Below are 27,298 nucleotides of genomic sequence, written 5' to 3' on the forward strand. Positions count from 1 at the left end.
GTCTTCCTTTTATTTCTTGTCATTTTTAATTAGTCTTCTATGTGTTTTCTAGGGCTGCCATCACAAAACACCACAAACTGAGTGGCTTAACAGAACCTTCTCATTTCAGAGCTCTGGAGGCCAGAAGCCTGAAATCAAGCTGCCAGCAGGGCTGTGCTCCCTCTGAAGGGTCTAGAGAAGGCTCTCTCCTAGCTTCCAGTAATTCTTTAGCTTGTGGTAGTGAAGTACAGTCTTCACATGGACTTTCCTCTTTTTATAAGGACACCAGTCATATTGAATGAGGTATCCTATTCCAGCATAGCCTCATCTTAACTTATCTGCAATGACCATAATTCCAAATAAGGTCACATTTTGAGGTACTGAGGGTTAAGATTTCAATATATGAATTGGGGGGCATAGAATTCAATTTACAATTCCCCTCCTTTGCTATCTACTTAACAATGAGCACGGACCTTCCTTCTCTTCCCTTTACATTTGTGTTCTCTCCCTATATGTTTTCATCAAATCTGACGGCTTTAAGTAAATGCTGATGACTTCCAGATTTCTATCTCCACCTCTGACCTCTCCCTTGAGGCATACCCACTGTCCATTTGAACCTTACATATCTAATAAAGATCTCAAAATTACGGCATCCAAAACAGTATTAATAATATTCACCATTACTCCACTCCAACAAACTGGAGTCCATGAGGTCTCCCCACGTCAAAAACTATAGTACCATCAAAGTTGCTGAAATAAAAAACTGAGGATCCCTCCCTTTCTCTTATGCTCCACAACCAAGCAAGACAAGTCCTAACAGCTCTGTATGCAAAATATATAGAACACATCCATTTCTCTCCACCTCTATTGTCACACCAAAGCCCAAGCCATTACCAATCTTTTGCCAGAACTAAATCTGTAGGCCCATATCTTACCATTCTTTACTTTACCTGCCTCCGGTCCACTCTTCAACATCAGTGTGATTTTGAGAAAGTATACATCTGATCACGATACTCAGTAGCTTTAAATCCTTAAATGCCAACTTTTAGAATCAAGGACATACTGCTTACTATGGCCCACAATGCTCTTTCAACATGGTCTTGCCCCTGCCTGCCTTCATCTTTACTCTGGACCCATCTCTCCTCTTGCTCTTTATGTATCAGACATGCTGTCTCCTTGGTTTGTAGAACACATCACACAATTTCTCACCTCAGGGCCTTTCTATACACTTGCTAGTCCCCTTTTCAGGAAAGCTCTTCCATAGATTCTGCACCTATGTGCTTCCTTCTCATCCTTGACACTCCAGCTCAAATATCAATCCTCAGAGGATCTTTTCCCTGATCAGACTTTCTAAAGTAACCCTTGCCCCAGTCACTGTCTGTTCTATCACCCTATTTATCGTCCTTCTAGTATTTACAATAACCGGAAATTATCCTGTTTATTTATATAGGTACTTGTATATTCTTTGTCTCCTTCTCCAAGCTCCGCTAGAATGTAAGGAACCAAGTGTGTCCTTCGCCACTATGTCTTCAGTGTTCAATACTTTACCTGAAACAGAATTAACTTCTATATATGTGTTTAATGGATGGGGAGATGAATAGAAAAATAGGCCTTAGAAACCCTCTTACTCAAATCCCTGTATGCTGAGTATTCTCTTAGCACACTATTTCCAGAAGTCTAGATGAGAGAGAATTCTTTTTCCTAGAGACAGAGAGATGCCCTCACTTTCTTGCAACAATGGGCAAGAACTTTACATTGCCTTCATCGTAAAGTCCAAATTCCTTCCAACCTGTCTGTACAACTTTATCTTCCACCACTTCCTTCCCCTATAGTAAGTTCATGGTACACTTAGCTTCATACCATTACATGAAAATACCACTCATGTTTATGTTACCTCTCTTTGGAATGCCTTTCCTTCTCCTCCTGCCAAACATCCTTCCAGATTCCCTCTATGAAGCTTTTCCTGGTAGCCAGAGAGGCTATTAGCCTGTAGTGTCACAGGCCTTTATACATACCCCTACTATATTTATTCTAACAGGTGACAATCCTAGGACTAATCTTCCCCATTTTACTCTTAATACTTTGAGTAAAAGGATTATGCCTTATACTTATCCCACTAGTGCCTAGCATGGTGCCTCACAGAGATATATACAGAAAAAAAAATTGTTGACTACTACTATATATGAATATATAGTTAAGAATTTTTCATTATGGTATTTCTCAGTGGAGTGAAAGGCACTGGAACATTTTAACAGTTGTTATTCTGTCAGCTATCTGCCCATCATTAATGAACCAGTGGGAGAGGTGATTTTTAATTTGTAAAAAGGAAAACTATTTCCACTAGTTATGGCTTGGTTAATAAACCACAGTTGAAAATTCCGTGTCCAAAACAGGCACACCAATAGACATATTCAACCTCTTCACGAACACTTTTTGATTTTTAAAGAAATGAATTAAATTTTCAGGGCATAAAAGAAATGAGAAGTAACTAGCATTATTAGGATATTCTTTAGCTTGGATTTTTTTTAACTTAGCATAGGCCATAGATAGCACTTCTTGGAACTATTTCATGTATAGTTAATGTTTACTTTTGTGGTAACACTACATGAATCCCATTGACCAAAAGCAAGGTATGGCAGCTAGTGTGGCTGCTGGCCAAAGGGCTGGTGGATCAGCACCACGGACAGAGGAATAGCATGTGAAAGGTCGCTCAAAGGCAGCTTGTAGGACAGCTGTGATATCAGAAAGACTGGTGTGAATGTTTCTCTGGGGATCATTCAAAGACAGCAGCTTATTGTTAAAACTGGAGGGGAGAACATGAGAATTAATTCCACTTTTTTATGTTTGAAAATTTCCATTAAAAATATCCACGTGTGTTACTGAGAGGCCACCAAAAAAAAGAAAGAAAAAATTACTCCTAAAGACCTTAGGATCCTACATGTAAGAGATAATGAACAATAAGCCCCAGTACCCTCTGTTCCAAGTGGAGTTTTGAGAAGGCTAGGCTGTAACTTTCCCATGGACATGAGATTCATCTTGCGGAAGTCGGTGTGACGGAATAGGAAGTTCAGACATCTATAGACGATCCGTTTCTTGAGGAGCAAGATGTTTCAGGAGAGCAGTTTCTAAGAAATGAAACCTCTCATGCACTGTCCCTGATAAGAAGCAGCTGGGGGCCGCAGCCTAGGGTTGCAGGGAATGAGGCTGAGTGTAGGAGGTGGTTGTGAGATTGAGCCCAAGGTCCACACACTGAAGTTCTGGGTGGGCCCAAGGTCAATACACTAAAGTTCTAAGTCAAAACAAAAACAAAAACACTGTTTAAGTGTTAAATGGGCTAGATAAGTAGAGGGAACCGAGATATAACGCCAAGCACATTAGGATGGAAAGGAGCTAAAATATGAAGAGGGTGGAGAGGTACAAAAGGAAGACTCACCTAAACTATTTGGGGGGGGGGGGCACTAGGGACTTTTCATGCAGCAGCCATGTCAGAAGAAAATAAGAAGCCAATAGAGAGGCTGGTGGATAAAATAAGAGAATGAATGTAAGCACACTCATGGTAAGAACCATTCAGAGACTACGGATGGCAGATAACGTTGAGGGCCTACTATGTGTGAGGCACTGCTCTAAGTCCCCAGACAACATGATTGAAAAAAAAAATCCAGCTTTACTGAGCTAACCTTCTGGTAAGGGAGACAAATAAATGTATTTGCCGGGCGTGTGAATTCCAACTGGCTGTTTCATTTAGGCAGAAAATGTGGCTTCCAGTTTGCTGCAGTCCCCACCATTCCCTATTGTCTTGCACTCTGCCGACTTCACTCTTTTATGTCATCTGCCTGAGCTCTGCAGGCTTGTGAGTTTGTGACCCATGCTCTCCGATGCCCCTGGGCTGCTTGTGACGCTTGTCTCTCCTGAAACCAAATGGCCCAACAAGCATATTAAAGACCCTATTCTTAGCTGAATCCATATCCTGGGTTGCCACTAGTCTGAAGTAACCTTGGGTGGTTAGATCACCTCATGGAGATCTCAATGTTCTCAACCGTCAAGTGGAGGCAATGGTATCTGCTTTATGGGATTGCTGTGAGGACTAGCCATTGCCAGCTCTCACTCCGTCTTTGGATCTCCTTATCACTACGTCTTCAAAGAAACCTTCCCAGACGCCTGACTAGCGAGGTCAAATCCCTCTAATCTACACAGCACATTCCTCTTCTTGGTCCTGTTGCAGTCACAATCCTACTCTAGCTCGTGGATTACGGGATTAACGCCTGCCCCTCCCAGCAGGCTGAAAGTGCAACAGTGACGAGGGCTGTTTTCACTCGCCACCTGTCATCACGTGTGGCCCAAAATAGATGCTCAAAAAGTACTAACGAGAAAGAAAGAAAGAAAGAAAAGTAAACTGTGCAAAGACAACCCCTTTGCACACATTGGTTGCCCGACAGATTCTCTCGGACCTTCCCTGTGACGTGGACGCTACTCGTAGCTTCTGGGCTGCTAGGATATGTAGGTTGAATTTTAACTAGATTTCCGCTGAAAAAGAAAAGTCACTAAGCTTTCTTTTCTAATAGGCTACCGACCCCTAAACAGGGATTTTTGTTTTGCCCGCTGATGCATGCCAAGTGCCTAAAACACTGCCCGGCACCTCATCAATAAAGGAACAGATGGATGGGCAGGCAGGCAACGCTCCGAGTTTCACAGAAGTTGGGAGGCGTCAACAGCTCCTTCTAGCACCACAGTGGCGGGTGGGGAGGAGGAGCGGGGACTCTGGGCCAGGACCGCCCCCCCTCCCCCCCCTTCACGGTCAGCCACACCAGATTTTCCCAGAGCGTGCGACAGTAGGACCCCCAGACGACAGGGTGTTCCCGCGCCACCCCTGGGGCCCTGATTGGAGCTGTTTAGATGGTCCCGCAGCGGGGGACAGACGGGGCGCCCCCGCAACACCCTTGGGGGACTTGAGAGGGTGCTCCCGTAGCGAGGGTCAAAAGGGGCGCCCCCGCGACACGCTTGGGGGACTGAAGGGGGCTGCCCAGGTGCTCCCGCAGCGGTGGACAGAATGGGCGCCCCACGACACTTGGGGGCCTGGACAGGTTCGCCCGGACGCTCCTGCAGGAGCGGTTGGCGCCCAACCCACCCCCCACCCCCGGCGAAGGTACCTGCAGAGCAACCCCAAACGCGTCCGATCCCACTGCCACAGACCCCTCCGCCAGGCAAAGGAGTCCCCCGTCTCTCTCCCTTTTCCGCCGCAGAAAGACCTTTGCACCCCCTCCCCAATAGTGTTCCTTCACCTCAGAGACGTCTCCCCGCCTCCCAGATCCACCGCTGAGGGACACCCCCCTTTTCCAGGCAGTTCCGCCGTCTCGCGCAAAATGCCTGCTCGGCCCCCGACTGTGTCCCTCCGCCCCCGGGCAGTTCCTCCGCGCCCCCCTCATTCCTGAAGTCCCTCAGCGGCGAGTCGCTACGCTGCGCGCTCTCGCGAGAGTCCACCAACCACGCAGCCCTCTCCCCCAGCCCCTCGCCCGCGAGGTAGCCTCCCCGGACCCCGCGGCGCGCGGTCGCGGGCGGCGCATGCGTGGCCGCGGCTCCCAGCGCCCCCCGCGCAGTCCGCGGGCGGAGCGGAGCAGGCCCTGCGCGTCGGGCCGACAGCCGCCCCCCGCGAAGCTTCGCTGGGTCCCCGCGGCTTCTCTCCCCTCAGGGGCGGAACCACCTCGCAGCCTTTCCTCGGCGTGCGGAGGTTTCCTGAGGACGGCCGGGACCGATTTGGGCCCGGAAGAGCCCGGCGCTGGCGTCGAACGCCGCCGGCCTCACCGGCTCCTGCAGCGGCCTGGGAGCGCCGCGGGGCTGAGCCTCGAACCCCGATCCCCGGGCCGGGCGGGGCCTGCACATCCGGCCCCACCCACCCGGGGTCTCGCCTCCGCAGAGCCCAGCCCCCTCCCGGCCCGGGCGGCCGCCCCCGCCCACCCTTGCTTCAGTTCCCCAGATTTTCTCCCAATCCCCTGCCCTGGGTCTTGGACACTGCACTAAAGAGATGCACCCCGGAAAACCCCATCTTCTTTGGAGGAGAGGCCGGGTTTGGGACCTTAGGGTACACATTCACCATTTCAAGCGCCTAGGATAGATTTGATTAATGAGCCTGGGGTACCCTGTTCCTGCTGACACTGCCGTTTTTCACGTCCCTACCCTCCCACACTTCCAAAATCATTAAGCAGGGAGCGTTCCGAGGATTGGGTTATTTGCGTCTACTTTGAGCTAGACGTGAGGTTGACCCCGGGGTTAGAGCATGGATGCATCCCTGGACCCTCAGATGGACGCACCCCTGGAGGTTGAGGGATGCTTAATAATGAAGGTAGAAAAGGACCCCGAGTGGGCATCGGAGCCCACTCTGGAAGGATCGGAGAGCTCTGAGTCTGAGACCTTTCGCAAATGCTTCAGGCAATTCTGTTACGAGGATGTGACTGGACCCCATGAAGCTTTCAGTAAACTCTGGGAACTTTGCTGCCGGTGGCTGAAGCCCGAAATGCGTTCCAAGGAGCAGATCCTTGAGCTGCTGGTGATTGAACAGTTTCTCACCATTTTGCCCGAGAAGATTCAGGCGTGGGCTCAGAAACAGTGTCCGGAAAGTGGAGAGGAGGCGGTGGCCCTGGTAATACATTTGGAGAAAGAGACTGGAAGACTAAGACAGCAGGTGAGAGAGGATTTTCCAAATTGTTTTTAGAACGAAGGGGATGGCTAAGGCAGGGGGGCTGGGGTGCCCTGCAGATAGGGCTTATTATGCAGGGATAAATGGTACTGAGAGACTTCTAAAGCGAATCAATTTGAAAGAGGACCAGAATTTCATATTAAACAGAAAAAAAAAAAAAACCTTGGTTAAAATATTATTTTGCAAAGGAAGCTAAACATTATACATCTAAGTGTTTGTATAAATCTCTGGCATTATCGTTCCCAAAAAAATTATATAAGGGAACACCACGTTATGCTTTGCAGGGTTGGACTTTTGTAGTTTGATCCTAAAGAGGGCTATTTTTGCAACAACAACAACAACCAAAAAAAAAAAAAAAAGAAAGAAAGAAAGAGAAAAAAAATGAAAGGAAAAAAGAAAGGACGGACTTCATCAGTTATCCCAGGGCTCTCTCTAGTCCTTTAATATTTCAATGTGTGTTTTCCAAAGTGCCCTCAATGCCACCATCCTTGTCACTCTTGTCTAGCTTAACTGCCAGATCTTTGTTTGGCAGTGGCATTTCATGGTCTTCTAGTCATTTTCAAGAGCCTTTTCATTAACCTCATGAAATCCTGCAAGATTTGCAAGACTTGCAGTTTCACCTTGCACGGGATTTGCATTGTATAAAGACCTGCCTATCAGGCTGCTGTGTTGGTCAGGCATAGACACTACATGTGGAAATTAATTTTCTGTTTTCAGTTCACTAGTGAATTTATTTCTGTTCTGATAGCTTTCGCTTCTCTGTGAACCTAATAGATGGGAGAACTCCATATCTATGCTAATAACAAGGAGGCTCTGTATTTTACTCCTGCTAGATTTCCCCCCTCTGTATACTAATAAAGAGCACTCTCCTGCTCCCTTTCGCCTAGACTCCTGGACAGTACTGTTCACCCAATGCCCTTGGAGGCTCCATTGTGAATGGAGTGAAATTTTCGTTCCTTCTCACATCTTCTTTCCTTCTTTGATATCTTCCTGGGGGAAATTTGGTCCTCTTCGGGCCCTGTTTTCCTCCCTCTTTCCATTATGGCATTGGTTTTATTTCCCAGGTTAGCAGTCCTGTGCACTCAGAGAAGCAGGTACCACTGGGAGCAGCATGGGAGGTAACGGACTTTCAGCCAGAGCAGGTGGAGACCCAACCCAGACTGGTGTCTCTGGAGGAAGCTGGAAGCCTCCGCTCAGGACGGGAGGAGCAGCTGAACTGGAAGAGAGAGCATCGGCCCTTACCCAAGAATGGTGAGAAGGACTCAGAGCATGCCCAGAGCAGAGACCATGGCAGATTTATTTTCTAGCCGTAACACTGTGACTGGTTCAGACTAGGATCCCCTCAGTACATATTTGAGAATAAATTAAATATTTGGGGAGCAAGACTTCATCAGCTTCAAGAGTTGGGAACACATGCAGCATAAGTAAAAGCCATCATAGGGATGGACTCTGGGAAAACTTGGCTTTCCCAGACTGGCCTCGAGGTCTTGCAGTGTAACTTAAGAATCTCCTTTCTGTAATCAGCTTGTGTTTTTCAGTCCTGCTGTGTGTATATGTGTATATGTTCTTGGCTGGCTATAAACAACTTTCAAAACCGTTTGGAAAGGGAAACAAGATATTTACTTTTTAAAAATTCCAGGGGCACTTGGGTGGCTCAGTCGGTTAAGCAAGCGTCTGACTTCCGCTCAGGTCATGATCTCACAGTCCGTGGGTTCGAGCCCCGCATTGGGCTCTGCTCTGACAGCTCGGAGCCTGGAGCCTGCTTCGGCTTCTGTGTCTCCCTCTCTCTCTGCCTCTCCCCTGCTCACATTCTGTCTCTCTTGCTCTCAAAAATAAATTTAAAAAAAAAAAATTTTTTTCAACGTTTTTTATTTTATTTTTGGGACAGAGAGAGACAGAGCATGAACGGGGGAGGGGCAGAGAGAGAGGGAGACACAGAATCGGAAACAGGCTCCAGGCTCCGAGCCATCAGCCCAGAGCCTGACGCGGGGATCGAACTCACGGACCGCGAGATCGTGACCTGGCTGAAGTCGGACGCTTAACCGACTGCGCCACCCAGGCGCCCCTCAAAAATAAATAAACATAATTTTTTTTTTAATTACAAGTAAGGCATCCCAGAAGTGGCATATGAGAGAGGTAAACAGTAAGATTTCATACACAAGGGAACACAGGTTTCATAGCCACCCTGGGCATTAATAAGTCAAGTAGAAGGAAACTAAACACCCTGTCTTTCCCCGTCCACTGTAATCTCACCATCCCTGTAGTCTGGTATCAGGCCGAAAGAGAGGAATGGAAAGATCACTGAACCTACAGTAGGAGGCTTGGGTTTATATCTTCTTGTCTCTGCACCTGTCTCCATCTGTCCTTGGGCAAGTAATACCGAAGGGCGCATTAATGCATAGAGGTGAAGCGATTAGGCCTTAGAGGAAGACAACCCGACTCAAAACCTAGCTCTGCCATTCTTTATCTGTGTGGCCTTGGTCAGGTTACTAAGCTTCTCAAACTTTCCATTCTGTCATTTGTAAAAGGAAAATAATAAGGTGGTTAGTGTAGGTTAAATGAGGCAACGTAAACAGACCAGTACACAGTGGTGCTCAGTAAATGTCGGTTTCCTTTCTCCCGTAACAGCGCAATTATCTTTAAATTTCACATCTGTCTGGCTTACACAGTCCCTCACCAAGTGGCAAGATTCACTACTGTGCACCCAACCTCCTTACCTTTCCTGAAATTCACATTGTGGTAGAATTCATTGCAAATATTAATATTTTCCGAATTTCAAAGTTCACATGGATTACATGTTCTGAGTTACTACTATAGTTGATAAGCTACAGTAAATTTATGGTGTTTCTGGGTTTTGACACCTCAGGGTGATAATTCACAAAGTGGAAAAGTGTGTTCTGGGTTCTGTCGAGGTGCTTACGGGGACAGTGACACTGTGGTCGTGCTACTCCCCCTGCTCGGGTGCACACTGCCTCTGTAATAGCTTGCTGCAGGGGCGCCTGGGTGGCTCAGTCAGTCAGGAGTCAGACTCTTGATTTCCACTCAGGTCATGATCTCACGGTTCGTGAGTTTGAGCCCTGCATCAGGCTCTGCGTTGACAGTGCAGAGCCTGCTTGGGGGTCTCTGTCTCCCTCTCTCTTTGCCCCTCCGCTGCTCACTCTCTCTCTAAATAAATAAGTAAACTTAAAAAAAAAATTTTTTTTAATAGCTCGCTGCAAAACAAACTCCGAACAATATTTGCTTTTCCCCCTTTTTTGGTAAAAGTGAAGATCCTTTTTTGGATTTCTTCCGGTTAGCAAAAATAGGTACTGATGTGTGTCTTTTGTAAAAGTAAAGTGGCATGACATGAACTTTTGAAAAGCAAGGGATACCTGTACTGTGTTTCCAAAGAAGTGGTTCAATTTGCTTCTTTAGAAAGTGGTGGAACAAGCTTTTGAGTTCTTTTTTACCACAGTAAAATCCATTCCGGAAGTTTTCCCTACGTAGTGAGTTGCAGAGTAGAAGTTAGACCACAGACTTTTGAGGGAGTGTATTGTGTGTTTGCCTGTCCAGGACTGTGTATCTATGTGTGCTAACTTGTTTAGCATATTGAAGCATTGAATGACTTATACTAGAGATTGCAAACTGGTAACTCACATGCCAAGTCAGACTACTTTTGTTTCACCTGCAATGTGTTTTTGGTTTGGGGGTTTTATGCATTTGTTTGCTTTTAGTTGTAAGGTTTAAGATTTTTTTTTTAATTTTTTTTAACGTTTATTTATTTTTGAGACAGAGAGAGACAGAGCATGAACAGGGGAGGGGCAGAGAGAGAGGGAGACACAGAATCTGAAACAGGCTCCAGGCTCTGAGCTGTCAGCACAGAGCCCGACATGGGGCTCGAACTCACGGACTGTGAGATCATGACCTGAGCCAAAGTCGGACGCTTAACCGACCAAGCCACCCAGGCTCCCCTAAGATTTTTTTAAAATATTTATTTACTTTTGAGAGAGAGAGAGAGTACGCATGCACCCATGTGTGCAAGCCAGGGAGGGAGAGAGAGGGAGAGGGAGACAGAGGATCCGAAGCAGGGCTCAGACTCACAAACCATGAGATCATGACCTGAGCTGAAGTTGGACGCTTAACCAATTGAGCCTCCCAGGTTTAAGGTTTTTGAGATTTCATAGAAAAGTCCAGATTTCTGGCTTCTCCTGAAAAATATTAGAAGTTCTGACTATCACAGTGAAGCATCAACTGGGACTGGGCATTGGCCACACCTTTTCAGTGGTGTACGTGCTCTCCAGGTCCCCCATTCCTTACCTGGCCCCTTTCATAATCTGCTTTGCCTGCTAACTCCCTGAAAGCGTTTGCATCTGTGAGCCCTGCTTTAGGGTACCCCGGTTTCGGGCATTTGTTCTGAACTCACTGATGAAATGATCAATTTCTATTTACTGGGTTTTTTTATTTTATTTTATATATGTGTGTGTGTGTATATACATACGTATATATATACGTATATGTGTGTGTATATATATGTGTGTGTGTATATATATACGTATATATATGTACGTATACACACACACACACACACGTTCATTTCTTAAAAGGAGAAGCTGCACGAATTAAAGGGCTGGAGCCCGGACCCTAATTGTTTCTCTCTCTCCTTACAGCTCGGCCTTCTCCCTGGCTTCCTGTCCCTGCTACTGAATGGAACAACATAGGTCAGGAAAGAACAACCACACCACTACCTGTTGTGTCTCAGGTAAATTGTAGATCTTCTCTCTGCCTTCCTAGAGTATCCAGTCACAAGGACTTCCGTGCCTTCACTGCCCTCAAACTTCTACACCCCCTCTAAGAGGCTCCCCCCAACCCCCTACCCCCTACCCCTTTTGCAGAGAAGACCGGACCCAGCCTTCTGAGTAATGAGACTCCTTGCTGGATCATCTGTCTTATGATCCTTTATAACATCTGCTTCATCTGGCACATCATACACACTTAGTTCCCTGCTTTTAATTCTCCCTTAGGGCCCTCCCTTCTGTGTTTCCTCCACGACCATTCACCCTTTAAAGACCCACGTGGTTATCTCGGTAGTCATTGCTGTTGTTGTTACAGGGGCCGGTGAAAGATGTCCGCGTGGCGAGAGGCTTTTCCTACAAAAAGAGCGTACATCAGGTTCCCGTTCACAGAGACCTGTACCGGGATATTAGGAAAGAGAGTGCTGGGAACATGGTCTCCCTGGGTAAGGATTCTTTCCCTTTGCACATAAAAGATTTGGGGATTTTTTTATATCTTTATTTCTACCAATAATACAATCATTAAAACGTCAACACTTAAAGGACCTCCATGCTGTCTAATCATTTCTGTGGCCTGGTTTACCAGACCTAGTCCTCTCTTGTCCATGCTGTCTTAACTCATTCATTCATTCCTCCCTTCCAGTTTAGAATATATGCATATTCTTCTAACTTAGGGGTGAAGACATTGGCAAGGGGTTATATAGGACTGTCATATTTGTATTACTTAAATATAAGCTTACAGATACCACTGGACTAATAGTACCATAAAGTCACAAGGTCTTTGTAAGATTTGTTTTTGTTTAACTGTAGCAACCCAACACTTTGCACATAGTGGGACACACGGGTGGGTGCCCAGCAAATATTTGTTGGATGGATGGAAATCTTACAGATGAAAGGAAAAAAGTAATTTCAGTACAATTCAACACAATACAATTTCAATACCTTGGTAGTGTGTTGTGAGTTATTTGAATAGCACAAATTTACAGGCACAAGTAACCACTGAAGTGTCACTTTACAAGCAGACTTCTGAAGGATTATGTCACCTGCATTAGTAGTGGGGACAAGTACAGTTCATTTATACGTAAGCTGAAAGTCGAAGACTGCTTGTTAATAAAATTACAGGCCCGAAATGTGCACTGATCCACACTAGACACGTTATAGATATGTGTTAATAGGGTAGCAGCTATTTAAATTTGTACAATTAATTAAAATTAAATAAAGTTAAAAGTTTTAGTTCCTCAGGGGCAGCAGTCGCAGTTAGGACATTTGATAGCCGTGTTGGAAAGCACAGTTAGAGGTCACTGCTGTCATCACAGAAAGTTCTGTTGGACACACTGCCTGTAGACACTGAAGTATAGAGACTATAAAGTGGACTATGTCAAACCGAATAAAAAAGATAACACCAACAGTTGTTTGTAATCAGAAGGCAACTAAGTCCTCTGAGAATGACCAACATAGGTTGCCACACCCTGGTGGCAAAGCGGTCTTCCCGTAGCAGCAGGCACCCAGCGTCCTGCCAGGGTTTCACGCAGGCCTTTCTTGGTGTGACCTTGGAGCGTGCATCCAGGCCTTGGAGGGTGCCGTGAGAGCCCTGAGTAAAGTGCCACTGGCGGGCTGGGGGTCATCCTCTGAGAATTCAGATTTAGCCAGCTGATCCTTGAACAAGATAGTTTGAACTCCATGGGTCCACTTCTATGGGGATTTTTTTTCGATAAATACCGTCCAGTATCTATCCAAAGTACTCACAGTTAACTTAGTTAATGTATTTTCCCTCCCTTAAGATTTTCTTAATAACCTTTTCTTTTCTCTGACTTACTTCATTATGGGAATACAGTACATAATCTATATAACATACAGAATACATATTAATAGGCTGTTTATGATATCGGTAAGGCTTCCAGTCAACACTAAGCTATTAATAGTTAAGTTTTGGGGGAGTCAGAAGCTATACACAAATTTTTTTACTATGGGGCATTGGTTCCCCCAGCCCCCACTTTGTTCAGGGTCAGTAGTGATTACATGTGGAAAGGCCCAGGCCCGGAGACAGCTGCCCCAATCTTTTATCATAGACTGTAAACGGATGACTCATAGGCCGAATCTAGCCTATACACACATTCTGGCCTTGCACAGAGTTTTAATTTAAAATTAGTTTGTAAATCTGGATTTCCTGTGTATCTTGAAAAATCAAATGTCAGGCACCCCGGGCCCACCTTCTCACATAGCAGCAATCCGCCAGAGCTGAATCAAGGAGCTGGTGCTGAACTGCCACATTTCTCCCTCAGTTGCATTGCCTGCCTGGTCCTTATTGTGGATATTTGAGCTTTCATTATTCCTACACTTCCTATATCAAGTAAAAATAAAGAACTCCATCCCCGGGGTTCTTTCAGAAAGGATTTGCTGTGATGCTCCTTCCCTTGAGAATTCCGTGGAGTTTCTGTGTGTATTACCTAGAGGAAGAAAAGTGAATTTTATTACAATACCTATTGGGCATCGGATACTTCACAGGCGATCATTTATTTAATATTCCCAGCACTTCTGTGAATAGAGGCCATCATTCCCTAGGAAGCTGAAGCTCAGAGATTGAGAAAGTTCCCCTGGCCCAAGAGTAAAGCAGGTGATGGAGCCAGGGTTCATGTTTAAGACCCGTTACCCGTTGATCTCCATAGTGCTGTAATGCAACAGATTGTCGGTATGCTTCCCTGGCCTTCTGTCTCTTCCTATTAACCTTGTCAGATGTATCCACAAATTCTTGCCTTCTCGCCTGTCCTAGCCCCAGTGTGTGTGTGTGTGTGTGTGTGTGTGTGTGTGTGTGCGCGCGCGCGCGCGCGTGCGCATGCGTGCACGTGCGGATTGGAGTAGGGGTATGTGGTGGGCAGATACGAACACACTTTGTTTTATAAGTAACAAATACTGGTTAGGAGCAGACACTGAAACTAATACGACGTTAGACACTGAGAGGAAATCAAAGGTAATAAACTGTATGTGTCTTAACCTTAAAGACTTTCCCTTAAGAACTAGCTGGAGAAAGAGGTGGTGCATACGTGAGAAATAAAATGATAATGTCAGTTACTAGATGGTTGTGACAAAGAAGAGAGGGGTCAGAATAACTATATACTGCACCGTAAGTAGTAGGAATAACTGTACTGCACACTGTCATGGTTGAGGAAGTTTCTAAAAGAGAAGGGGGTTGGACAAGACCTTTCAAGGATAGGTGTGAACAGGTGTCCAGGACATCACGCTATGGCAGCAGATCAGGCTGTGCGGCTATGGCCTCCGTGTTCAGCATGGAATGTATTTCTCTCCCTGTAGGAAGTACCGTGTCCGTGTCTAACAAGATTGCCCGGTTGGAGCAAAGAAAGGAGCCATGGACCCTAGGTGTACACTCTTCTAACAAAAGGAGTATTCTCCGAAGCAACTACATCAAGGAAAAGCCGGTTCACGCGACTCAGATCCCTGCGCGCAGTGCGGGGCGAATGTGGGGCGAGCAGCAGCACTGGGGTTTGGAAGACGAGAAAATAGCAGGCGTGCACTGGAGCTATGAGGAGACGAAGACGTTCCTCACGATTCTCAAGGAGTCTCGCTTTTATGAAACGCTGCAGGCTTGTCCCCGGAACAGCCAGGTGTACGGGGCCGTGGCCGAGTGGCTGCGCGAGTGCGGCTTCCTCCGGACGCCGGAGCAGTGCCGGACCAAGTTCAAAAGTCTCCAGAAGAGCTACCGGAAGGTGAGAAACGGCCACGTGCTGGAACCCTGTGCCTTCTTTGAGGACATGGACGCCCTGTTGAACCCCGCAGCCCATGCTTCAGCCGCTGATAAGCCAAAGGAGATTATCTCTCTCCCCAGACTAAAGAGAGTTGATGTCAATGCTAAAGAACAGACCAGTTTGTTGGAGGAGGAGGAAGCCGCAGAGGCATCCGATGGTGACGAGAGGGGTGTTGCGTTCATCCGGAAGTCTGAGATTCGTGGCGCCCCTGTCTTGTTCCAGAACCTGAGCGGTAAGGACTGTGCTCTTTGCTTTGGGTGTGAAAATGGATGATACGGGTTTGTGGTAGCAGGAGTAGACCAGAGGCAGCCAAACCCGGGGACCGCTGGCCTGCGCCTCTTGCCCCCCATCGCTGAAAGTACTCGGGGGGGGGGGGGGGGGGGGGTAGGGGGGCTGTTGCTGCAAAGGGCCGTTCTTGGGCTAGAGCGCAGCATGGATTTGCGTATTTGGAGCCTGTGGAAGGAAGATAGGTGGAGTCCAAGGACTGTGAGGAATCCAGCATTTGAACCTTATGTAAAGCAGCTAGCAGAATTGCAGTATAATAAGTCAAAGATACGGTGTTGCACTGTCTAGGATAAGTAGCATAAGAATGTATAACAAAAAAACGTGAAAAGTGGAATTGTAGAAAAAGGCAAGAAAGGAAAGAAAAAAGAACACAAAGTAGACGAGTCAAATGAAAAACACAGTAAAATGGTAAATGTAAATCCAAATACATCATTCGTTACAAACGTAAAAGACTAAGATGACCAGTCGTCTAAAAAAGCAATTAAATATAGCCTACAAGAGATACATGTGAAGACCAGAGGCCTTGAAATTAAAAGATAGAAAAAGATACACAACATACCATGTAAACGGAGGCTGGTGTTGAAATCTGGGGACTGGGAACATGCAGAACTAAAGTGGCAGTTAGTGACTGTGTGACAGTAAGCACATCATGTAAGAACTTGGAGCTTCAGTTTTCTCATCAGTAAACTGCAACTGAGGATTCCAGGGTTGTTAGTGTGAAATGAGTTAATAAAAAAAATCGATGACGGCATTCCGCAAATGTTAACTGCGGGGAGGCATTGCCTGGTGTCACTGTTACCAGGAAAGTTTCTCCACTCCGCCTGTCGAAAAGATGGTGAATTCTTAGGGTGGAAAGATAAATCCAGGAAGGAGAGCCGCCGGGGGGGCGGGGGGGGGGGGGGCTGTCCTCATGACCGCATCTGTTCAAGGGAGACAGCTCAGGAAAAGACGGGAAGATACATCGTACCCGTACAGGTGCTCAGCAGTCTGGAAATCCATAGACACGGGGGCGGGCCCAGACTCGGGAAAGCAGTGCCCGCCCTGGAGGAGGCCACCTGGTAAGACTGAGGACAGAAGTGACTTCATCTTACAAAACGCACAGAAAGCACAGTTTAACAAACTGTATTCAGACACGTCCTGAAAAGGTTTACTCTGCTGTAACAGCACAGCGTCTGCCTATCTTGCAGATCATTTCCTCTCTCCAAGTAGAGGACTCAGGGACATCAAAGACTACTCTGGACACAGTTGTACTCTTCAAGGAAGGCTGGCTAAAAACGTGTCCTGATCTGTTATTCTTAATCATTTAGAGAAGATAGCTGTATCCTCAGTTGACCGCCATAGCCATGGCAGATTTGGGGGACTGCGTTCTTACTCTGCCAAGGAAACTTTGAGATCAGTTTATCAATTTCAATTTCGAAATCCCATTGGGATTTAGACCTTACAGATTCATTTGGGAATTGATGTCTGTACAGTTTGAGTCTTCCTATCCAGAAACGGAGTGTCTTTCCATTTTTTTTTTCAACATTTTTTTTTTTTTTGGGACAGAGAGAGACAGAGCATGAACGGGGGAGGGGCAGAGAGAGAGGGAGACCCAGAATCGGAAACAGGCTCCAGGCTCCGAGCCATCAGCCCAGAGCCTGACGCGGGGCTCGAACTCACGGACCGCGAGATCGTGACCTGGCTGAAGTCGGACGCTTAACCGACTGCGCCACCCAGGCGCCCCTTTCCATTTTTTTATAGTTCATTTATGTCTTTCAGTAAATTACAGATTTTTTTTTTTTATATAGACCCTCTCCTTTATTTTGCACATCTTATTCCCAGGCATATCATAGTTCCTATTGCCACAGTGAATGGGATTTGCTTTCTTTTACTCCTTATATTTAGAGGCTATAGACTCTTTTTCTTACCTCTTTGAACTTTATCCTTCCCTGGCAGGTGTGCACTGGGGCTACGAGGAAACCAAGACTTTTCTTGATATCCTGCGGGAGACTCGGTTCTACGAAGCCCTCCAAGCCTGTCATCGGAAGAGCAAGCTGTACGGGGCCGTGGCTGAACAACTCCGGGAGTGCGGCTTCCTCCGGACGCCGGAGCAGTGCCGGACCAAGTTCAAAAGCCTCCAGAAGAGCTACCGCAAAGTGAAAAACGGTCACGTGCTGGAGTCCTGTGCGTTCTACAAGGAGATGGACGCGCTGATCAACTCTCGGGCCACTGCCCCTTCCGCCGACACTCCAGAGGAAGTCCCATCACCCTCAGGGCAAGAGAGAGAGGAGGTTGAGATGGAGTCCCAGGAACCCACAGGCTGGGAACCTGAGGAGACCTCACAGGAGGCAACGGGAGAAGATTCTGGCAGCGAGAGAACGAGTGAGGAGGAAATCGTACACGAGTCGGAATTCCAGGGGCCCCCGGGTCTACTGCAAAGCCCGAGCGGTAAGGACCATCAGGGGAAAGTGGGATTTACTGAGAAATCGGTAGCTCTGGCATTTTGCTTGTGAGTATGTATTCATTCCACAAATATTTGAGTGCCCTGTGTTACATGAGGAACAGGGGATATAGCGAATAAAACAGTCTCTTTTCTCACGGCGCTTCTATTCAGGGAAGGAGCTTACATTCTAGGGATTCAGTCTGTGGGATCTCAGCCTCAGTGTTGGTCTGTACGGGGCCCATGTTTCATCTCTTCTGAAAATCCTGTGCGGAAGAAGAACTTGGAATTACACATGACATATGTGGGAAAAAAACTCAGAGCAAGTAGGCTGAAAACACAGACATCTCAGTTCTCTGTGATGTGCGTGAGGAAGAGTCTAGGCAGCGACAAAACGAGAGACTCTGTTCTGGTTCTCAGCCCCGCAGCCCCACCTGCGTGTTTCCCTGCTGACTGCTGGTACCCTCATGGGCGTCTACCTCTGCGGCGGCCCAGACCTAAAATTTTCAAAACTAAGTCACCGTCTTTCTTCCCACACCTTGGGTCTTTCCTGTGTCCTCTCACATCCAGCCTGAACACATTAGAGATGTTTCTGATGCTTTCTCCCTCATATACATCGAAGCAGATGACATTTTTTTGTCAACGGTTCGGGAACTTCTGTCCCCTCTTTAGTCAGCACAGCCACTGCCCTGGTTCAGCCTTTTTCTTCTGTCTGCGGCCTAGACTTTTGTAAAAGTCTCCAAACCAGGTTCCTCCATCAGTCTTGTGTTAAGTTCCACAGCCATCCTCAGTCTGAGCTCCTCTTTCTGTGCTCACCTGTTACCGTCTTCCTTCCAGCACTCTATGCTTATTCAAAACAAACGCTAGAGAAGGAAAATACGTATGTTTTCTGCTAGTGTTTACGTGGGAAATTGTAGTTTGAAGGCTGAAACCATTAAGCGCGACATGACCCTGGTTTCGATTACTGGAAACAGAGTCCTTTGGTGCCATCCCTCATGAATCTCATGTTTTAAATCGAGCTACAGACCTGTCCATGAATTGTCAGATTCTGTCAGAGCCAACCGTGAGGCTATGACTTCCTCCAAACCCCAGGACGATGTTGGACCCAGTGAGGTTGCTTCAGAAGAACTGCAGAATGAAAGAAGATGATGGCATGGTTAGGGCTTTCCCTTAATGGACCGACTGACGGATGCCCTCCTCTCCCCAACCCATGCCACAGCCACCAAACTTGGGAGGGAGGGATATCTGCAGTTTCAACTCTGTGCTTGAAAGGAGAGGGGTGCGTGCGGGGAGAGGGGTGCGTGCAGGGAGAGGCGTGTTGAAACTGGCAAGTAGAAACAAGGCAGCACAGCAAAGTGCTGAGGAACGAGGGTTTGGGGGTAAGACAAACCTGGACGGAATAATATGATGTCTGGAATTTGATTCAAAATAATCTGGGTAGGGGCACCAGGGTGGCTCAGTCAGCTGAGTGTCCGACTCTTGATTTCAGCTCAGGTCATGATCCCAGGGTTGTGGGATTGAGCCCTGCGTTGGGCTCTGCACTGACAGCACAGAGCCTGCTTGGGATTCTCTCTCCCTCTGCCCTTCTTCCCTGCTCGCGCATGCACGTGCTCTCCCTCTCTTTCCCTCCCTCTCTTTAAAAAAAATAAAATAAATAATAATAATAATAATAATGACCTGGGTAGAGGGAGCAGGAAGCAGGTGGGAATAGAGGTGAAATTAGATTGACCAGAAGTAGGTCACTGTCAAAGCCAGGTGAGTGGTTTGTGGAGGTTCATGTTACATACCGTAGTCTCTACTTTGCTACATGTTTGAATTTTCCATAATAAAAAGTTAATACAGAACCACATAGTTAATAAGTGACCAGGATGCAGTCTGAACCAGGGCTGTGTGATTCCAAAGCCTGTGTCTTTCCACCACCTCACTCTGTCTGTCGAGCAGACTTCCTGGAAAGCTGGCATCCAGGATGCACCTTGCAGTGTGTATGGGGCGTGAGCAAAAGCGTGAGGGAAGGTAATTCCAGTTTGGGGAAGGGGATGGGGAGAATTAAGATTTGAGCCCGTGTGGCCCGTGTGCGAGACAGCCAGAGAAGAGCAGTGACAAAGACCATTTGGGGAGGAGAAAGAAACGTGATCAGATATTGATGAACTTGGAGGTCCATTGAGGAACCTGGGCACTGGACTCTGCTCTGAACACTAGTGCCACACGGGGTGTGTGAGCGCAGATGTGAAATTTTGAAAGCAGGGTGGGAGGGAGTGGAACTTGGGGAGAAAGCTGAGCTGGTCCCGTGTGACTCAGGACATGGATGGGGAATAACAGTTTGCTTTGGAAAACATTTCTGGAAGCCTCCTTTGTACAAGGTGTTGCTGGCTGTGGGTGGAACAGAGTGCAAATAAGGCGTAATGAATCAGAGAAGAGTAACAGGACTTAAGAGGCCCGAGGACAATACAGGGATCCTAACAAAGCCTCGTAGGCCGTGTTGCTTATGTTAATATGGGACCGCTCGGAAATCTTTCTCATCTTTCGTTTCTTTCTTCCTTTCCAGATTTTGAAATTGGACGTAGTATCAAGGAGGATGCAACACAGGTAATCTACAAGGACACGGAACAGCATCGGGCACTGATAGAAAAGTCTAAGAGGGTTGTTTCCCAGAACGCTGATCCAGGTAAATACCGGAAAAGGGAATGCATCTCAGGAAGACAGTGGGAAAGCCTTCAAGCAGCCAGGCAGGGAAAGCTGATGTCTCAGCCTCGAGATTTAGGGAGAGCCGCAGCGCATCCGAGGCCTTTGGTGGGGAGGAGACCCTACCGGCTTCTCAAATACGGAGACGGCTTCGGGAGGAATGCTCGTCTGATGTGCCGGGTCACCCACCAGAAGGAAAACCCTTACCAGTGCGGTGTCTGCGGGAAGTGCTTCGGCAGAAGCAGGAGCCTAATCAGACACCAAAGAATCCACACGGGAGAAAAGCCGTTCAAGTGTCTTGACTGTGGGAAAAGCTTTAACGACTCCTCCAACTTTGGTGCCCACCAGAGAATCCACACGGGGGAGAAGCCCTACAGGTGCGGAGAGTGTGGAAAGTGCTTCAGTCAGAGCTCCAGCCTCATCATCCACCAGAGGACGCACACGGGAGAGAAGCCTTATCAGTGCGGGGAGTGCGGGAAGAGCTTCACCAACAGCTCCCATTTCAGCGCCCACCGCAGGGTGCACACTGGCGAGAACCCCTACAAATGTGTGGACTGTGAAAAAAGCTTCAATAACTGTACGAGGTTTCGCGAGCACCGGAGGATACACACCGGAGAGAAGCCCTACGGCTGTGCCCAGTGTGGCAAACGTTTCAGTAAGAGCTCTGTCCTCGCCAAGCATCGGGAGGTTCATTCCAGAGAGAAGCTTCTGCCACACCCACCGCCCGCCTGTGCCCTGGAGAGCCCGCCTAAGGGAAAGACTGATGACTTCAGGAAAACGTTTTGACGTTGATGTCTCCTCCTCCTAACGTGCCCCTTTAGTCGTTTCACCCGATCTCATCCTCAGAAGCGATCTTTTCTTAGCTCGGGAGGGTGATTCCCGAGGCCAGCTTGACAATATAAATAAACCAAGGGCCTGCCTCGCGTCCTCACCTCTGCCTCTGACTTGAGCTATCCGTTCCTCTCCTTCTGTGCGTCTCAACGTCTCCCTTGGCCAAGTGGGGAGGACATCTGTCAGGGTTCAGAACGGCGGCCCCTTCAGCATGTCAAGGCCTCTGCTGAGGGACTGCCGAGTCCAGCAACATTCAAGGTCCCTCCGCGCTGTGAAAGTTGTTTTCGAGCAGACCCGACCTGCCGAAGGTTTCCCGTTGTCCACTGCGTGGGATCCTGGATGCAACCTGATCCCAGATTTCTTTTGGGGGTAGAACTTTCAGGAGTCTGATCAGGATGACATCGCATGCATCTTGGTTTTGAAGGCAGTCGTTAAGGAGATTGAGCCCCCTTCAGAAGTCTGTTGCAATTGTGCCCTTTTGGTGGCCGGTTGACCCACAGAGCGAGGGTGGAGGTTCTGCCACTGAAACCACGTTACTGCCCCCTAACCCTCCGTGGAGACGAGAGGCAACCCACCACCCACCAGGCTGACCTTTTCTGCACCTGAAGACTGAACCCCTCCGCCCCCCGGCTGCGGTTTCTCCAGCCTCTACGTAATTATCTGGTTCCTTTTACCGTTTCTCGTAAGTCCCACACTTACCTCTTAGTTGTTCCGGGTGCTCTTATCTGACTCTCCTGAACTACCGGGCCCTCTCCAGATTGAACAGGATGCATGCCTGTGGTGTGTGGCATTAACATAAAGTAGAATCTTCATTCAGACATGTTCTGCCCTCCACCTGCTCTGGGTCTTACCTAGAACGTGACTGGCATGTTGGCACATTTTATGCCTCCCAACCCCACGGCTTAGTATGACATTACATAATAATCGTTTTCTAAAACTTTAAGAGGTTAGGGAGGAAGTGAGGTAGAAACCGGAAACATTCTCTAACAGCAGTCAGAACCCTTGGGCCTGCTGTAGATCAGATCCCCACCTCATTCAGAGCACCACCTCCAGGCTGTTTGTTAAATACACCCTCCGTCTCTGAGGCTTCTAGTCCCTGTTCCTAGGGTCATCAACCTAACTGTAGAGCCCGGAGTAATTTATATACTCTGTAGCTTACTGAGTGAAAAGTGGAAAGATGTGCAGAAACTTCCAATCCAGAACACTGTTGTTTTCCTCGTTTACCTGTAGGTCTGAGAAATCTCTTCAATAACCCCCTCACACTAGCCCAACGAGTATTGAAGGAAAAGTCAAAATGGGGAGGTGGGGGTGGGAAGGGAGGTAATTAATTCATTCCTGGAAGTTCCAGGTGAAACCAGGGAACCTGGTCATCCAGGGCTGGTTCCTCCAGGACGAGACCAGTGACATTTATACTCTTAGTACATAGGCAACCTGGGGCGGCTTTGGCTTAGGGAAGGGAAGTCCTGACTTTAGTGGAAGGACAGCCAGAGTCAGGGCTGTGCAGAGATCATACTTTTGATCTTACCTCCTCTCCCGTGTCAGGTGTCCTCTTACTTGGAGACATCTGGAGATCATGTTTTTCCTTCGGGAACGTTTGAATCTTTCCAAGCCTGTTCAGCAGAACACCAAGGAGGGTGGGCGGTGTAGAAAGACGTCGAGTTCGTGGTGCCAGAATAGGGTGTGGCCTGCCGGAAGGCAGGTGACTCAGGTACGCATCGACAGATGTTTCTGATTTACATTGGTTGGAGATGTTACGATTGTTCACACCTCAGTAGGTTGACTTCCTGCGTGTGGTCCGAGTTATAGACTTTTAATGGTGAGTGCAGTGTCTTGTCGGTAGTGTGCCTAGCACAGTAAGACGCGTGCGTGCCCGTGGGCGTGTGCTGATAGTGCGTAGATGCTCTGGAATCCCAGTGCTAGAGAAGATGCACATTGATAGGAATCACCACTTAGCGATGTGTACACAGGACTGGTAACTATATTGAAGCATGATTCAGGAAAGTAGATGATTTATTCACACGTATTTATTAAGTACTGCTATGTGTAAGGCCGTCTCCCAGGCACAGTGAGGGATGCGAAAGTGGAAGAAGACATGGTGCCCATGCTCCAGGAACCTGCAGTCTGACAGAGGAAGTGTCGCGGCAAAAGGTCATTAGTGCCGGTTACCTTCGTGTCACTTGCCGAAGGTCAGTGACTCGGCTGTGAGAAAATCACTTTCACCTGCAAAAGAGTTTTTCCGAATTGCCCCAAATTGCGTCTGTACCTGCGCCTCTCAGACGTGCCCGGTGGCAGGAAGGGTGCAGGATTCATTCCATCTCGAGTGGAACACGCCGGTCCTGTGGAAGTCTCGTACGTCTGGGGTCGCGCAGAGGTGGAACCGGGGTTCCCCTACCCGTATTCCTGATGGTAAATGGGCTGTTTGGACATGGGTTAAACTGACTTCCTGAACTCTGTCTCTGTTCTGAGGAAATAGAAGGTCCCACCCACCATCTTAGGCCAAGACATCTTGCATTCTGTCTTTTTCCAACTGGAGCATGAAAGTCAAAATGAGTAGTGATGTGTCTTGTATATCACATTACATTGCCTTTATGAAGATCCATAGGAAAAGGTTTTTTTCTGGGTCTCGGTACCAGGGAAAGCTCTGATCCTAAGCAGGAAAAAAAAAAAATTACAAACACTGTGATTTTTATAACTTCTTCCTTTTCTCTCTCTGTTCCGGCTGCTGGAAAGCTCAACAAAACGTACAGGCCACCTCAGCCGACTACCTAAAACCCGTATTTGTTTGACCCTACTGTGTTTCTTTAAAAATTATGCCCAGTCCTATTTTTTTAGAGTAGTTTGAATTAGTAGACATTTTATTCTCTGACATCTTATCCAAGGCACTTTGGAAACTGGCTTGTATTCCCTGCCTACACTTGCTTTGTTACCCCCACAAAGACCTCCAGTTCCTACTGGTGATTTTATTACCCATATGCCCTAATTTATTCATAAACCTTCTTTGAAGAGGGAAACTTCACACATACGCTTAAGCCCCTCAGGGCCACCTGCCCCAGGCGACTGAGCATTAGACCAGAAACCAAAAGGGACACGTTTTAGTCTTGTCGCTATCACTGAGTGTCGTGTGACACATCTCTGCCTCTCTGGCCCGTGTTCCTTATCTGGAGACACGTTGAACTTCATCTGCAAGACTGCTCTGGCTCTAATGTTTAGTGAGATGACGGGGCACAGTGTAGATGAGGAAGAGGTCATAAGGCCAGGTGCCCAGCCTGGCCCACCACGGGGTGCGACGTGCAGGCCACACGGAACCGCTGCGTGCTTTGGGAAGAGGGGTGCCGGGAGCCCGCGCGGTGCGGAGAAAGGCCAGGTCACTCGTGTCCACCAGCAGGCAGCCCCCGCGGCTCCCCGCCTCGGTAGCCAGTGGCAGGTGGCTGCGGTGATGGAAGCGGTGTGGGAGGTCTGGCGCCCGGACCGGGCCGGACTGGGCTGTGACGAGTGGGGGCAGTCCCCAAAGCAAGGAGTGCCGGCCGACCGTGCAGCTGTTCGCTCGGCCGCCGAGGGCGTTCCACCTGTCAGCGTGCGTCTCTTCGTTGTTCTGTATCCGCGTTCGCTTAGCTGTCTTCTTGAAAACTTGTCTGTGAAATAAATGTCTAAAATAAATGACTCCCGTTGGTTTTTGCCATCATTTGAAGGAGGCGTTCTATTAAGGGAAAAGAGAACTTACAGGGGTAATAAAAGCAGGTCCCAGTGGCTGTGTCAAGAGAGTTTCGGAGTGACTGCAGCTCCCTGCTCTCCCTGCCCTGAGGGGCCGGGGGGCTTGCAAGGCCACCGCCGTTGGCTGTCACGGTCAGAGAAGTCCCAAGGAATGGCTCTGGTTCCAGGGTGGAGTTCGCCCTGGAGGCCCCCACGCACGGCCTCTCCTGGTGGCCTGAACAAGTATGGACGATCTCCCCAAAGACACAGGGCGGCTTTAGATTTACCGTTTTCCCTGGAAGAGTTCCAGCGGCCTCCGTCTGCCCTTCTTGCGGCAACAATTTCAACTCCACGGTCATAGAGTCAGTGTAGACACTTTGCCACTGGGCGAGGACGTGTTTCTAACTAAAGTCGCAGGCACTGCGAGAAGAGTCCCAGGGTTCGGGAGCCATCCACCCGGACGTGAGGTGGACCGCGTGTGCCTCTGCCCTGTGCTGGACTGCTGGTGCCTGGTGTCCTCGCGAGTTACAACTGCCGAGTCAGGGTCTAAGCATCCCTGGAAATTTTCTGTGTTTTCCTTGAGTAAATGGGCACAACCCTTTGGGAGGAAGTGAAGACGATGGCATCATCCTGTGGCCTCCGTTCCCTCACAGACATTGAGGTCTGTGAACAGACCCAGGTCTGGGAATGACACGAGAGACTTCAGAGCTCTAAGGGGAAAAACAATTCTGTAAGGGCTACAAATCTGCAATTTCTAGAAACGGTTATAATCAACTAGACTTGAAGGGAGGTGAATGAACGTTTTTGTGTTTAAGGACTAAAAGGAACATAGCTGGGGGCCGGGGAGTGGGAGGAATGGGCTTCCAACGATGGAATGAGTACGTCACGGGATGAAGGGCCAGGGAACGTTGTCAATGTAATAGCGTTGTATGGTGACAGGTGGCAGTGTGAATACGCTTGTGAGCACAGCATAAGGACGGAGTTGCCCAATCACTGTCGTACCCTTGAAACTAATATAACACTGTGTCAACTATACTTCAATTAAAAAAAAAAAAGGTCTACAGCTAGTCACACACACACACACACACACACACACACACACCGCCCAAACTTCACAATGAGTCCGAGGACACGAAGGGAAACCGTGGCTTTGGGTTGCACGAGAGGTGGATACCGAAACCCACCTGGACATGGTGGCACTTGAGAATGGAGGAAGGGGGACAAGATCCGAAAGCCCACAGCCTTAAGGCGTAAGGTGCTTGGATACCTGAGCACAGGGCCCGCGGGTCATGCTAGCGTGTTTGACATGGAAGGTGTGGAAGTGGCAGTAAGGGATCCCTCTTCCAAGAAGCTACCCTGGCCCGGACAAGCGCGACTGGGCACGCGCCACGTCCGAGGACCAGCCCCAACAGCAGCACCACGTGGCAGAGAGACACGGGCAGCACCGCAGGCACGAAGACAGACGCTTGGCAGGAGGGTAGGAGACCGGCATTCTGCTCTTCGGGGCTGCCGCAACTCCCAGGGTTCTTGGACAGGCTGATGACAGAGAGTTGCAGAAGAGACTCTTAAATAGAACAAACTGAGGGCTGCTGGAGGGGAGGCGGGATGGACATAAAGGAGGGCACTTGCTGGGATGAGCGCTGGGTGTTACATGTAAGTGATGAATCACCGGGTTCTGCTCCTGAAACCGTTGTTACACTATATGTTACCTAACTTGGATTTAAATAGGTAAGTTAAAAAAAAAAAAAAAAAAAAAAAAAAGGACACTTGGTTCAGCATCCGATTTCGGCTCAGGTCATGATCTCGCAGTTCGTGGGTTCAAGCCCTGCATCAGGCTCTGTGCTGACAGCTCAGAGCCTGGAGCCTGCTTCACATTCTGTGTCTCCTCCCTCTCTCTCTGCCCCTCCCCTGCTCATGCTCTGTCTCTCTCTGTCTCAAAAATAAATAAAACATTAAAAAAAATTTTTTTTAAAGAAAGAAAACTAGACTGTGTGTCCCAAATCCTGGATTCTATTGAGCGCTGCCGTTAGATCGCTCTGTGATTTAGTCAAATTATTCAGCTGCGCCGGGTTTTGGGGTCAGGCAGCCCTGAGTGGTTCCCAACTTCTCCCCCTTTGAGAGGCCCAAAGAAGGTGAAAAAATAGACATGTGCGAAGGTCATTTAGAAGCTCCTTTCTAGACCTCCGCCCCT

General features: G+C 48.1%; 1 protein-coding gene and 1 long non-coding RNA gene across 6 annotated transcripts in view; one reads left to right on the plus strand and one right to left on the minus strand.

The window, feature by feature from the left end:
- LOC131501056 (uncharacterized) overlaps positions 1-5,367 on the minus strand; it is a 132,130-nt gene extending 126,763 nt beyond the window's left edge. For 3 of the 5 annotated variants that reach the window (XR_009256606.1, XR_009256607.1, XR_009256609.1), the window contains exon 1: positions 5,259-5,361. This is a non-coding gene — a long non-coding RNA (uncharacterized LOC131501056). Of the gene's footprint in view, positions 1-5,258 lie in introns of all 5 variants that reach the window. The other 2 variants (XR_009256608.1, XR_009256610.1) reach the window with 1 other exon arrangement.
- A 231-nt stretch (positions 5,368-5,598) lies between these two features.
- ZKSCAN2 (zinc finger with KRAB and SCAN domains 2) lies at positions 5,599-25,077 on the plus strand. Its single transcript, XM_058710755.1, has 7 exons — positions 5,599-6,655; positions 7,735-7,921; positions 11,317-11,408; positions 11,759-11,885; positions 14,749-15,432; positions 17,421-17,912; positions 20,450-25,077. The coding sequence occupies exons 1-7, from the start codon at positions 6,251-6,253 to the stop codon at positions 21,370-21,372; spliced, it is 2,910 nt and encodes a 969-aa protein (XP_058566738.1). The 5' UTR covers positions 5,599-6,250; the 3' UTR covers positions 21,373-25,077.
- Positions 25,078-27,298: the final 2,221 nt, after the last annotated feature.

This window comes from Neofelis nebulosa, chromosome 18 (assembly GCF_028018385.1).
Source record: "Neofelis nebulosa isolate mNeoNeb1 chromosome 18, mNeoNeb1.pri, whole genome shotgun sequence".
Lineage (NCBI taxonomy): Eukaryota > Metazoa > Chordata > Mammalia > Carnivora > Felidae > Neofelis > Neofelis nebulosa.